The 14,902-nt window shown below is 43.8% G+C and overlaps 1 protein-coding gene and 1 long non-coding RNA gene across 5 annotated transcripts in view; one reads left to right on the top strand and one right to left on the bottom strand.

The window, feature by feature from the left end:
- Positions 1-111: 111 nt before the first annotated feature.
- On the bottom strand, positions 112-1,510 carry LOC147757596 (uncharacterized). Its single transcript, XR_015322240.1, has 2 exons — positions 691-1,510; positions 112-327 (listed from the first exon to the last, which is right to left on the bottom strand). It is a non-coding gene; the product is annotated as an uncharacterized LOC147757596 (long non-coding RNA).
- Positions 1,511-11,415: 9,905 nt separating this feature from the next.
- The window catches only part of dve (SATB1_N and homeodomain domain-containing protein dve), a 135,498-nt gene continuing 132,011 nt past the window's right edge, over positions 11,416-14,902 (top strand). For 2 of the 4 annotated variants that reach the window (XM_022794804.2, XM_022794803.2), the window contains exon 1: positions 11,419-12,666. In XM_022794804.2, the coding sequence (XP_022650539.1) occupies positions 12,610-12,666 (57 nt within the window). In that variant the 5' untranslated portion in view covers positions 11,419-12,609. Of the gene's footprint in view, positions 12,667-14,829; positions 14,890-14,902 lie in introns of those variants that run through there. The other 2 variants (XM_086981576.1, XM_086981575.1) reach the window with 2 other exon arrangements.

The raw sequence follows: 14,902 nt of genomic DNA, 5'->3' as shown, positions 1-14,902 counted from the left end.
TAACAATGATGACGATGATAATAGAGTATGAAAAGTACAGACAATATGACGAGACTCCAACAACAACAGCAGCTTCATTTCTCATCTGGTGTTGCATATAATAATTGCGCATTTTTAAAAAAATTGTTTTGTTTTATTATTGTAGTGTGTGATTTTTTTTACTACAAATGCGCACCTTCAATCACTATGATATTCTTGAAGCAAATTGCTGGCAAACTAAGGCGTCTGAAGCGTCTTCCTTAACCTTTCTTCCATCCTCCACCAACTTCTACCGCAAAATACCGTGACTCGCAATCTTGATTAGGTACTATCATTTCCGACGTAAAGCTAAAAAAAAAAATAAAGACACTTTAAAATTTGTATTTTTTTCAAACATACACATATGTTTCGCTTTAGACAACGGCTCGTTCATTGTGTACATTAAAACAGCCTTCGTCGCATTATCGTAATCATCAAACATCTACTAACTGAATTGCTCGAAGCTGCAGCAAATCTGTCCAGTGGAAAGCCTTATCTTTAAAAAACAACTTCAACTTATTGGTTGTCCTACTCTCTGTCCATGAAGGCCATGTAATCACTGACTGATCACTACGTCATCTTAATGTTCGTAATAACCTCATGCCTCACTTTATAATAGCATGTTGGCGAACTATTAGGACTATCTTGCTTGGCGTCAACGAGTTTAAAGACCTTTTGAGCTGTTTGAGCGCTTTCTTTCCTCTTGTCCATATAGCAGAGTCAGACGGATATGAGTGCGTCTGCGTTACTTCTTATACTCACTCACTTCACTCGGCCGTTCATTCGTTCACTCACATCTTCCTGCGTGCTCTTCTGCGCGCGATAAAATAGGTCGTGGGGATGTGTGACTCATTTCACTTTGTTATCTCCTCCGATCAGCTTAGCCGGCCGGCTATACTCCAGCTATCCTGCCCTTTCCTTCCGTTATCCTTAAACTTCTCCGTCAGATGTAGCGGGTGTTGGCGGGTTATCCTGGGATAAGCCGCCACAGCGGCGGGATAGCCCCCAAGCTGAATCGTTGGCTGTAAACGATACAATCTCGGAAAACGAACACTATAGCAGGCCACAAACCCACGTGCCGATGTTGTCATCGAGCACGTGCTACGGCTGACGAGGTAGTCTCAAAGCAATCTTGATGTCTTACGTCCGCTAACACCAGCATATTTTATAGGAGTAAGAGTTCTAAGCAGGCAGAGGATTGGAAAGCGGAATACCGCTGGTACGAGGTAGTTTAACGTCAATGGAGAGGCAGAAAGATCGATAAATAGGGAAGGCCTGAGAATTTTAGCTTTGCCAGGAGCAAAATTCGCAGATAAATTCGTAGCTTAGGTTTGAATTTCTAGTCTAGCTGAATGAACTAAATGACATAGGTAACAAAAGTTGTGGTCAGAAAGATCCTGATGATTATAGCTTATTATTTATATCAGCAATGGAGGAGGTTCATCTGTCGAGTATAAAGTTATGAATACAAAAGTAATAGATAGGATAAGCAACAAATAAGGCCTCAAGAGTCTGAGCAAGCTTGCTTACGCCTTCTTCTTCCACTGTTATCATTTTTTACTCTCTTCGTTATGATCGGAAAACTCGTTTTGCTAGTTGAAAGATATGGTGTTAACTATTATATAGATTATATTTCAGAATACCAAGCTCTCCTAGCCCTATTATACTGTTTTTCTTTTTTATTCCGCTTTGGCGTTTGAATCTTTGAATGAGCCTGATTAATTAATTTTCCTAAGCGGATCTTAACAACCGTTTAGCGGTCCCTAAATGATTTGTTCATAATACCCAAGAGTTAGTAGATTTGTTACGATAAGTTTGTTTTGGACTAACTCCCCTAACTAAAGCTCAAGGTCGCCATCTGTAGGTCGTGGTAGAAACGAGTATGATATATTGTTTCGGCTCTTTAAAAGTGTTCACGAAATCTATGACTTACCAATGTTTACAAAACTTAGCAACGTTTTCTAGTAATGCTTTTCTTGTTTTATCATCTGTACCATTACTATACACAGTCAAACTGTTTCTTATCCTACGTGAAATTTTGTTTTTCTTACAATATTTCTGTTTCGTTATTAAATTTCTTTGGTGTCATCATAAAGGAAGATTTGCGAAAAAAATGGTTTTCCTTGTAGCTAAACAGCGAACACGAATCAAAACCTTAGCTAGGGCTTCGCGAAGACTGGCGCAAGTATTTATCAAGCTTTAGCAAACTGTTCTTCATATACCGCCATAGCTTTTAGAAAGATATAAGGTTTATCTGATAGTGTACCTGTTTATGGTCAAAGAGTTCTTTTAATTGTCTATTTGTTAATTGTTGACCATTATCACTTACTAGAAAACATTTCGTAGAGATGCCGTAATGGCTTCCCTCGATGTTTATAATTTGCACTCTACCCGATTTCTACCCGATTTATTGATAACGTCTATATCCAACTTTCCTCTCAACGTTGGCTACTTCTAAAGCTATCGAAGCGACAGGGCCACAAAATCTGGGAAGCAGTCAGCTGTGCGAGAGTCTGACCGAGGACACATCAGCTACCGATCGTACCGCCGTAAAAGCTGTTGCGAGAAGTAGGCCTTCGGGGCAACTTTTAGTACCAGTAACGGCGTCAGGTCCACGTGGTCGCGAGGTTAAAGCAAGGACGGAAGGCAGGACTCGACTTGAAGGACTAGTAGCTTCAATGACAGAAGATGCCAGACGTATGCCGTATGGGAAATCAGCGGCTACGTGCCATTTCTAGTCCTCTAATGGTCCTGGCGTTGTCGCACTTCCATTTATGATCTTTCCTTCACAGGACCTTTGCAATTCGTATCTGCGATTTTGTACTGCATGAAGATGTTTGTTCCCCGTGCGGTACGAGCGCGGTCTTTCTTTCCAGTCACGCGTCTTTCCGCCGATCCTAGTTGTTCGCGGCTGAGTCCCTCTTCCGCCTCTTGCTTCGGCGCCGACGATAACGACGACCAAGACCTACATAGATATGTATCTATATTCTTAGACCTAGACAAAAAGCCATTCCACTCTGCTTCTCTACTTTGAGCTATAGGAATTCGTATGCGATATGCTCAAATGCATGTTGGGCTTAAGAGCCTTCTTAGCGGTTTGTTTCTTCAGATTCACTCGAGCGTCTAGTCCACCTTTTCTGATAATATAGTAATAGAAAAAACCGTACCGTTATTTTGTCATGCCGTTATAGTTTCCACCTACAACAACGATCAGGCTTCTTCTGCTTAAGGTCAATTAAGGTCGACCAATTTAGTCTACTTCAAACCATCATCCTTTAGCTTACAGGAGTAATTTTTGTCGAGCTCCATAATTTATCTAGTAAAGCTTTGACAGCCTCGTTTAAATATGTTAAATAACCTATGCAATACTCTCACGTGGCGTAAAATCTAGTTCAAACCCAGTTCCATATAATGCTGTGCCCTACGTTCTTTGCTCGTATTTCTCCAAACCAAAATTAGAACATTCTACTTGCCAGAATTCAGTCAGCTTTTCTTGATGCGAAAGTTAACTTGTCGAACCACGATTTTTTTTACTCACAACTTACCTGTTGCGGTTCGCTTTAGGCAGACTAAAGTTAAGATAAACATAATTTTTATCTGGTGACGAATCTGTGCCAGAAAGATTTTTTCTTGCCCCACTTTGTCAAGCTTTGCTTTGCTGCCAGCCGAATTGATTCACGATCTGTTTGCTTAAGCTGTTAATTATACGGCAAAACACTAGTTATCGGACTTCATCACAGAAGAATGATTAACGTTCGATTCGGCTATGGATCCGAAGTTTTATATAGAAAATTATCTCTATGATACATTCTAATCAAATGTCGTGAAGATTTATATATATATAATAGTTAGATTTAGTATACTGTTTGTTGTTGGTCACAGTTATATTCGAGGATTGAATATCTACCATGATCACTATATTTATCGTTATTTCATATCTGAGGTGTCTCGTCTGTTTTGTTATGGGAGAACAACTGTTTTCACAGAGTAGACTATACTTATTCGTTATCATGGATTAAGTCGCGTCAGATCTTGCCTGGACGCTCGCAAATGTAACAATCAGCAAAAGACGATCGCCGTAACAATTATCTCCAGGAAATTCGGTAATTTTCAATGGCATTGTCACGTAGCAAACGTATTTCTATTCTAGCAGCGGCGTGCGCTCTCGAACGTCTCAAAATATTTTCGCTACTCCTAGTTGGGTAGTAGCAAATCTATAGATTAATCCGATCTTCGTACGGGAATTGCCAACAAGACAGCTAGTACGGGGAGCAGCCGGTAAGCTTCTAGCGTACTAACAACACTTGGTCTCAGATTGTTTTTGATTCGTGTATGACGTAAATGTAAACACTGGTAAATAGCTGCAATGCAAAAAGTACAATTGTTTTATCTAGAAAGACAAATGATTATTAAGTGGTTCAACACATTGATTTCAGCAGCGTTGAATGACTGAATAACGTGTTACTGTATCTAATGGTAACGGTTGTACACGATTGAAGACTTCTTGAAAGCGAGTACGTCATTGTTGCCATAGTTTTAATTGGCGCTGTTTCAAGCCGCTTCGTCTATGATTTGGATCGCCGTTGGAATTAAGCTGTTCCCGATGTGAATTCATAGCGCGGCCGATATGACAAACCGAGGAGGTCATTACGAAATTACTATTACTCTGCGTATCCGTCAATGTGTACATACATATGAGGCTATGCCTTATCTCCTGTCCTGCCCGCGAACATGGCTGTTGCGAGAATAATTGTAAGGGAAGAAGGAATAATTCCAGGTACCCAAATTCAAGTATCGTTACATGGTGAGAAGCAGGAAAAAAAGTAAGTTATTACGGCCTCAAGTTGGGGTCAGAATAAGCTTCCTTATCTTAGCAGAAGCGTTACAAGCAATAGGTCGGTAAACGTAGTTTGGAGACTGCGAAACTCTAGTCCTGTTACGAACCACATTTCTACATATATAAAGAAGCTGAACGCTCATATTATTACTAAATACCGGGTGTATTATATCTGTTTCTAAAAAGGGCAAAGCTAAATCGGACACTGTTATGGTGAGGCTGCTTCTGACGCGCGTTTTTATACCGTCAGTATTTCTGGAAAAACCGAGAAGATAGTTTCAACTACAATGACCACTGCTATTTTGAAACAATGACTATACATTATTTGTCATATATCAGTTTTGTTGTTTGTCGGAACTGATGACCCGTGCTGTGTACACGAGGTAGCCAGCGCCTCATATACCCCAGTAGCACCGTTGCGATACTTCGGAGAATCATTCAAAATCCATGTTCTTGTGTACGACAATGTAAGGGCATCGTATAAGCTTCAAATTATAATGAAAGGTACACTGGTGCATTTTAGAAAGTTATCTGAATATCGAAGTATGTCATATTGTCCCTAATATAATACGTGTTCGTCGAATTTATCCGTGAAGTTTGCCATGCGCCCGTCGAGGTCATGAAATAATTCAAGTTCATATCTAATTCTACAGTATATGAGTTATAGTTTTCTCACGATATTTTCCTTTATCACACAGGACCGACCTTATTATATATCAAGCCGACTATAAAATGTAATCAATATAATTTGCCTTGCTCGAAGGTGTCGAATGGACTATACTCTATTCTGGTTCGTGCAGTCACCATTTCCTTATATAATTTACGGTGTATGGAATTTGTAATATGCTTATGTAGTTCGAGATAGAGAACTAGTATGCACGTTGCACGTAGCGTAACATGGGCTCCACCTTTGTGTTTCTTCTTCCCTATAGCATAAAACATGCACCTTGCACTTATGAGGTGGCTTGATCACATTTGTAATGTAGAAGGCTTCATGATAGGTAGGTTTTACGCGACTACATAACGATATTCGTGGTTTGAAAATCTTAAACACCTGTTTAAAAAGTTTCGCTCTTAAGCAGCCGAAACTCGGACCACCGCGAGATTTTCATGGGGGCCGATAATATGGACGGGTGTGATGTAAGGCCTGCTGATAAACTGTGACGGACGGACCGGAGTTGGGACAACTTCAGGACGAAAAAAGTTCTCATCGTTCACGGCAAAATTCGAAGTGCAAGAAGAAAGTGTAAATATGTATAGTAACTAGATCTGTGCTATTGCAAGAAAGAATGGTTGTGTTGCATAAGAAGTGCGTGTTCGTAAGCGGACGAATGTTGAGCGACAAATCTGAATTTTAGATAATAATCTCCTAAATGCTTGAAAGCTTCCACCTCTTGAAGTAAGGTCTCTGCTAGGCGTGCCCTAAGAGCCGTATAAAAGATCCGTCCCGCGAACGGATAATCGAATGATAACCCAGATATCTTTCTGTCCTACAGAGTTCCTTTTGGTTTAAAGGAGAGCTGGTCCTTCCTAGATTTATCCAGACAATACATATTTAATTCATATGTCGACATAAACAAGCACTGAATACACAAAAATGGAATATGCGAAACTAGTCTTCACGTTACAAAAGCGTATACAAATTGTCAGAATGCTTATTCTGCGAGAGTTCAGACAAACCGCTCTTTTATAGTATGCCATGGTACAAACCACTATTGTCGTTCAACTTCGTAGTCTGAACCAGCCTGAGATCTTACACGCTTATATAGTGCGTGTTCTTTTAAATGTAGATATTTTCTTTTTCCTTACCCTATCATTTCGGTTTTACTGGATGAGATCTCGTAAGTGGCCCTTGATTTTTAAGAAGCTTGACTCAGCTTTTAATACCGCTATTATAGCTGGCAAGACGATGTGTAATGTTACTAAAAGAAATATATAGCGTTAAGTCTTTAATGGATAGAGATGACCAGGCCAAAATGGTCAACTATTGCAGTCAATAGAAACAAGCTAATACAACTTAGCTAGAACACGATCTCTTGACCAGATGTGTAGCAGGAAGCTTAATGCGGAATACCATTACCCTGAGGCGCTAAAATGATACACAAACCGCGGATATTAAAGGCTCTGTAGCAGAATTTGCCCATCATCTAGGCATACTATAGATACCTGACCTAGAATTCTAAAATAGATTCTACACTCCGAAGATTTAGACACATCTATAATAGTTGCCCACATTTCACACTGGCACCAAATACTCACCCTTGAGCAAACCCAATTTTCTACTTTTGTATCGTAAAGCTCAATTTTGAATAAATTCAAACCTGAAACGGAATAAGAATAAAACTGCTTAAGTGCTCCCGTTAATTTCTATCTAGTCAAGACGGAAAGTGGTTGTTTGTTAAACCTTTCCCTACGACAGCCCTGGCACTAGAGTTGATCCATCCTCGCCTTAGCTGTGGCATTGAAGGATTAGTAACATACAGAAGAAACCAGAGCGTTAATTCGATGCAATAGCGTTGTTTATCTGTTAATTAATAGCTTCGGTAAAAATCAACACCTCAGCGGAAGCTTAGGGACATGGCGGCCCCAGTCAGCTGAGCAGCACGGGATGATGCTCGCCCTGGACTTCTACCATAAAACGTAGCATCTTAGGTCTTTTTGTCGAGTGATCTAATGGTGATAGGAAAAAAGGAACTCATTTTACTTCAGATGTTCTATATGAGACCTCACTATTTCGTAGATATAGCCCACGCACTTGGCCTTTACTGTTTACTGGAGGCCAAAACACAAATTGCAGAGAGAAAAACTTCGTTTATGTAAAATGCAAATTTTAGTTTTATCAGACAGCTTGTTTATTTATTTATAAAATATATATATTATCACACTTCGCTGAGGTCTACAGTGTATCGAGCTGCAGGTTAGTTCGCACAGCCTTTGACTGGATACGCCTTTGCCATTTCTCTCTCTTTCGAGCTTTTCACGAAAGGTTTTTACCTCGTATATGCTTAGCGCGTCAATTACGATCACAACATCATCGTTGACAGGATTATTATTGCCATCATCAGCTACAATAAAAACGGCAACCTGTATTTTCAATAAATCTTCCCTCAGTCATCTTCCGCCCTTTTAACCCGATCATTCGCTATTGATCTACATCCGGGCGTAGTTTGCTGGCTGCGTTTGTTAACAGCATTCTACCTTGCTGATACAGGATAACGAGACTAGGTGATGAGGCGTTATCCCCGGTAATCCGCTCGCAGTGGCTCAGTCGAAGCGGGTCGATCAGCTCGGACCTCCAGCAAAGCTCGGTTGGGTCCTCCGGAGTGGCTTATTGAGCTTATAGAATAAACCGAGCAGAGCAGAAATATGGTGAGACAGTTGGAGAGCGCGCCCAAAAAGCTTACAAGCTAATTGTGCTGAACTAGGTGGCTTTTTTCTGGGCGGCTACGTCAGGGTACCCATTCAAGTGCAATACCTGTATCGAGAAAAGATTGCCTTGCATCGGTACAACTAAATATTACTAGATAGCTCAACCGCGTTAGCTTACCATTCGCCCACATCCTCCTAATCAGGTAGTTGAAGAAACGTAACCTTAAACATACAGATCTGGGTGTTTCGGGGGTGTATGTAGATGATCTTGTGGTTCGTGGAGGATTCCTTCAGTAGGATGGCCCGTTCAACTCGGAATAATGTACAAAGCTCAGATTCTCCGAATGTTAACAGAGAGCATCAATCCTCTGGACCACCAACCTTGAACCTCTCTATTCGTCTGTGCCGGCATTCCATGACCGTTCGAGGATTAAATGCAGGCCCGCGCGCCTGTGAAGCTCAACATCAAAATCAGTTTACTGATTTGTACATACACCCAGATCAAGTGCAAAATGATCGAGCTCTTGATTGACGATTAGGGGTCGGATTTTCCATACGTGGATAAAGCGTTCAGGCGTCCCAGTCTACTAACAGCATAATCAGGTTTTGAATTGACTTTGCTATCTATGTATACGATCAGGTAATTCCTTCCTCAACCTGTCATCCAGCTGATGGTACCGTACAAATCTGCATGAACACGTGGCGCGATCAAAGCGACGCTAGAACTACTAGAACAACAACCTTTATCTGTACTAAGATTCGATTCGAGGTGCAATAAGCGTGTCGATTTGTCACTGTAATTTATCTAGCATTGTGGAGCCATGCTGTCTAGCACAAACTCCATTTGGAGTTACTATATCTAGCGCAATTGCTCTCGAATTTCCATCAACAGTGCTTTGCTCTTACTCCATTTCCAAAAGTCTCGCACGTCAGGACGTCTCTTCTAATCGCCTACTTGTTGCACTATACCCTACATCGCTTCGCTAGATTCATTTTTCGGGTTGACGACAAGCTATACAACAAAGAAGCTTCTTGTTAAGCTACGTATACATATACGTACACAACAGTATAGATATGAACGTCGCGACGGGAGGTAGTCCTACTGAAATGCGTGGACTCGACGCAGAAAGTCGCGTTTCAGGTGCTTTTGTAAGCCATCACAGCTTTTGAAGTCCTTGGTTCCAGACTTTGGCAAGCGAATTTGTAATCCCTACCTACTGGGATGCTCGGCGGTCTGGTCGCTGGCCGCGAATCCCTCTGACTAGCATTAATCTACAGGTCCGTACTGTAGCACGTGGGGATCCGGAGAAAGCGTCGCCTAGGGAAAAATCGCTTCACAAAACGGAATGCACGAGAGACCGTGAGAAACCTAAACCACGTTTGACCTAGCGAGTACAGCAATAGATGCTGCCGTTCTTTCACTGTAAAAAAGAAAGAAGCCGATGGTATCTTGAGCGACTGCTGTTGTGCGGCAGTCGTCATGCCATTTCCCGGTTGACTGCTAATCCACTACCGCGACTGCGGTAACGACAGGTTTCGTTATTAGCTAGAACGGGTACTAGTGAGAGAAAGTCGATCCTGCCTGTACGAGGCGAGGTTCGTGTTTCTATCCGCATTCCCTGTCACAGTATGGCAGACGTCGACTGTAAACAGCGTCAACAAAAGCAGCAACGGCCATAGGCAACAGCAAACCATGCTTTTAGGCTGGAAAGGGCCTATTGGCCTTCTGTCTGCTGTAGGTTTGAATCGGTCCGTTTGCAAAGCTCGTAACAATGTATGGCCATTGTTATTACCATATCCGACGACGTCACCTGCAATAGTTGGAGCAGGCTCGAGGTCAGAGTATAAGCACCTAACAAACAGATGATATATATGTGTGTGCGTAAAAATCTAACGACATGTTTCTTCCCTCGTTTGGCTTTGCCTCCCTTAACACTATCACAAAATAATCCGTCTTTCATCATTGAGCCCAATGAGTATTTAATAAATATCGAGTAGCATTAGCATGCAGAAGTATAAAATGTGTACCCGTTTATGGTACTGTGCCGTAGCCATTCGGGCCTTTCAAACTAACGCCTGTTCATTCTTCTAGACCCATCCATTGGAATATCGCGCAACTGTTGGCTTTTCCTCTGTGTCGCTCCGTATTTGATGATTCCAGATCGATCTCCGTTCTTGGCTCCGCTTCGAGTGGCTGTCTTCACCTAGCCCCACCCTGGGGTATGGTCACGTAAGCTATCCAGCCTTGTCGGCCGGTACTGCTTCTTCACACAAACACCTGCAAGCGCAAGCAGACGAGCAGGGCTCTTACGCATCTATTATGAGATCCCGCTATTTTGTGTCTTTTTTATCCTCTTCGTAACGTCTTCGTTCATTTGTCGCTGCTGCGCATAGCTTGTTAGCTAACCCGTTCGTCCAGCCAGTCAATCCTGGTTCTAGTCAATCTAGTTTATCAATCCCACGACGGACCTAGCTAGCGATCTTAAGACTATAAGCAGACATTCTCTACTGTCCAGGAAATCGCGGCCTGTCCCCGCGCGCTAATTTAATTGTAATCAATGTGAAGATACGTTTCGAACAACTGCCTATGCTTGTAACTAACGATGATTTCTGCGTTGCGGTATATCGCCGCTGGGCACCGCTTGTGAACTGGTGCTCTTCGTGCAATACCGCCCAAAGGCGCTGAACTCCAGATGTATATATATACATAAATACATGGAACTGCTGCCTTGTCATCATTCTGCAGCAGCTCCCCGGTGCAGTTTCCCGCGCACCGGACGCACAGCAGCCCCAAGTAGTAATGTATAACCCTTACTTTGAGCAGTCGGGCTGGCCGCAATGGCTTGTTTGGTCAGTCGCATGGTAGATAGGCTATTATAGGGCAGACAAGCAAGCGGTACCACTAGTACTAGAAGTAGCCATCGTGGTAGCTGCAGTCGTAGCAGCAAACGATAGCCAGCACTGGCGACGACGGTGCTTGTCTCCCGACTTGTGCGCGAGTGTGGATCGCTGCTGTGTGGATGGGGATGGCAGCGGTAGTAGCAGCAGCAGCAGCAGCAGCAGTAGTGGTAGTAGTAGTAGTAGTAGTAGCAGCAGCAGCAGCAGTAGGAGGCCGTCGATGAGCGCTACCACCACCAGCAGCCCTTTCCACGACGGGTGAGGGCTCTTTAGGAGGGGCGGAGCTTGGCGGGTTGTCCTCGACGCCAACTTTTGCAGCTCATACAGCTAGGACAGGAGCCGAGAACAAGCGAACAGAGTGCTCGCTAGCTAAACATACAGGCTCGCTGGAAGAGTGATGTAGCTAGCTGTACACGCCACAGGCTAACCGCACCAATTTAGTCAAGAGCGCGCACGGACGTTCGGCAGAAACGACAAACTTTCAGAAGTTCCACCCGTCCACCATCGAGCATAGCCCAGCCTTTCGGAGTATTCTCGTTGTTGTTGTTGTTGTTGTTGTTGTTATTATTATTATTATTATTATTATTATTGTTGTTTCTGTCGGCACAAAGGAGTGAGTTCTTGTTATTTTTCGCACGGAGCAATAAGAGCGGCGCTCGCTGTCCTTCTGGCGTTCGATAGTCGCTCTCCACCTAGGAGCTAGGAGCGAAGCTGAACCCGCCGTTGTGGAGAGTCGCACTCGTTCAGGAGCCCGCTAGGCTAGCCGAAAGCCGACTTCGTCGAAGATCTAAGGCTCCCGGGCGTTGTTTAATACCCATCACAACAAGAGCAGAATCGGGAAGAGAGTAGGTGACAGAGGGGAAAAGAATCGTGGGAGTGCGGCCGGAGCGTGAGTACAGCGACAAACAAAAAGAAGGGGAGACAGCAAAAACAAGCAAGACAGTGAAAGATAACGAGAGAGCTCGGTATCTTTGGGAACTGAAGGAACGGTGCAAAGCTCACGGCGAACGCACTCCCGATAATCGAGGTTCTGGGGAACTGGAAAAGAGAGAGAAAGAGAGAGAGTGAGAGAGAGTAGCTGAGGAAAAACGCACGGCCGCTGTTGGAGAACGCCCGCCTAGAGTGAAAAGGCGCCGTGTTGGTAACTGGCAACCAAGCGAGTTGTCACACCCCCCCCCCTTTCCCCCGGAACCAAACCGAACACACAGCCGTGTGTTCCGTGCGATATAGAGAGAGCGGGAGTCCAATAGAGTCAAGCAGCGGTCCGAGACTGGCTGGCAGACAGAGAGTCAGTCAATTGTGTGTAGTGAGTGAAGTTCTGTCGACGACAACGGTGGTTGTTGTTCTACGACGACCAAGTGAATGCTCATTCAGTGATCGTGCGGTGCTCCTTAAGGAGGAACCCTATTTCCCCGTGGTACTGTGGACCGACGTGTGACCGATTGCCGTGTGGCATGAGTGGCAGCTAGTGACCTGCGAGCCGCGGCATGGAGCTGGCGACGGAGAGAAGTCCGGCCGCGCAGGAGTCAACGCGCCAGCGCGCGGTGAGTAATCCTAGTTATAACAGTAATAACAGCAGTAGATACCTAGAATCAGCCGAAAAGCAGACAAACGTAAGTCGGTGAAGCTGATGAGTGAGTGCATCGGGAGCCGAGATCAGCCGATCGGATGAGCCATGGCGGATGGTCAACATCGCTAGCGCCGCCGGCACCGCTGTCGCCGCCATCCTGGATTACCCTGTATCATCCCTGGGATATCCTATCAGAAGATTATCTGCCATATTTCGCTGGCTCTAAACACGTTTTTACGCGCGCGCTGGTTTGTCGTGAGTGCCAATTAGAAGGGTAGCTGACGCCGAGAGTTCGGTCTGGAGAAACATTCAATTTGTGGTAGAAGTTTTCGACGAGATCGAAGCTAGCAAGCCTGAGAACGTTAGACGAAAAGCGAACCACCATGTGACAAAGGTATGCGAATTCAGTTGATTTTAGCGTCATACTGGCAGCCATTAGCTAGCAGCGTTTGGACGTTGTTATGCAATAATATCATCAATTGACGATTCGCAATATACTTTTGGTGTATGTGGGTTGCGAGAGATCGCGTCCAGTTTCCGGGGCAGTTCGACTGTGGGGTGGCTTATCCGCGGATGTAAACAAACGAAGCCATTGAGCCACGGAGAGGCTGAATCCGCTACTCTGCACACAGCGAAGTACAAATGTCACCCAAGAATTTAAGAGAGCTCATGTTGGCTAGTTTTGCTGCGTTTGTGGTGTGGGAGCCTGTTAATATCCGATGAAATTACTGCCAGATTACCTCTGCGTTGGCGTTCTGACCCTGGTAGCAGGATGGGTAAACTGTGGACGACACGGTGTTCGAATCCGACGAGTTTGTTGTGGTCTGGCTTGCTGTAGTGGGGGGTTGATCGTTGCTGATTGGACCACAGTTCTAAGTGATGGGGGGAATGGAATACTCGACATGGCTGCGCTAGCTGCGTGCTGCATGCGCCCTTAGATTATTCGGAATATTTAAGACAGTTTCGGTGGACTGTAGAAGGGCAAGCAGACCAGATTGAGTTTGCGTCATCTGCAACTATCGTTCGAAAACAGTTGCAATTTTGCTGGACGGCGCGTTGCCCCGTAGCGACGATACGAATTGAATGCTTTTAATATGTATCGTAACGAACCGAACGCGACGATTGCTACACGTGTAGAAGGTTGAATTTGACAGCTGACAGGACGGTATCGGTAATATTGAACCGTTCGAAAGTCCTAGCTCCGAGATCTCGAGTACATTTGCGCCATTGCCAATTATAATAAACAATCATATTTTGCAGTCGGTCTCAATAGTTCGACTGTTAAAATCGATCTGCTGGGAAGATAGACGTTCACATGCATGCGGATTTTGCTTAGCTGTACGGCTTGACTGCAAATCGTTAAATCAATCAATCAATCAATCAATCAATGAAATTTTCGAGACGATAATTAACAACACCTATTATATCTACATATTTGACTGGGGCTTTAGACACATCGATCGTTATTCGACATCGCTCGTGCTCACAGAATATGTTTCCTATGGCTTTCGATTTTTAGATATAATGATGGGTTAGCACCAAACGCTACGAGGTGGCCGACATTCATCCAGAAGCAAAGCCGAAGTCAGTAGTTTCTGTCTCTATATCCGATTATACTAGAATAGCAGACGGACAGATTGGATTGATTGGAGATGGTTTCCTAAATAAAAGTGAGCGCTAATGATAGGCGTAGTATTAGCGTCGAGCAAGCATTGTAACAATGACTCACTGGCCGGTACGTTTCAACGGCGGAATAACGTTTAGATAAATTTGAAGAGTTTAGTGAAACGATAATAGTTATTCGGCCAAATCGGTAAGTTGTGCACTAGCTGTCGTCTAGGGAACCACGACATTTTCATTCTATCTTAAATCTTAATCTTGGGTTGTCTTGATGGTTGTCCGACATGACGCGAGTTGCAAGACGAAATCGCAGATCCCCGACTGCCATTGCTATTACTAGTACAGATTCTATTACCAGTACCAATACAACGATGAAAACAATGAACAATACAAGAAGGCTGGGAGACAACAAAAAGCGGATGCCCACTTGAATGCCCCTGCAGGCATTCACTTTGTCGAGAAGACGCCTTTCCTTTTAAAGGGTTTATTTGAATATCGGCCTAATACTCATATTAGTGATGAGTTAGTTAAGATGTTATTGCTCGATGTATCCATCCCTCGAACGTCGCTTGCTATCGTGAGTTCTCAAC

Source organism: Varroa destructor, unplaced genomic scaffold, assembly GCF_002443255.2.
Source record: "Varroa destructor unplaced genomic scaffold, Vdes_3.0 BEIS01000002.1, whole genome shotgun sequence".
NCBI lineage: Eukaryota > Metazoa > Arthropoda > Arachnida > Mesostigmata > Varroidae > Varroa > Varroa destructor.
Note: the sequence above shows the minus strand (reverse complement) of the source record. Positions and strands in the feature narration are given on the sequence as shown.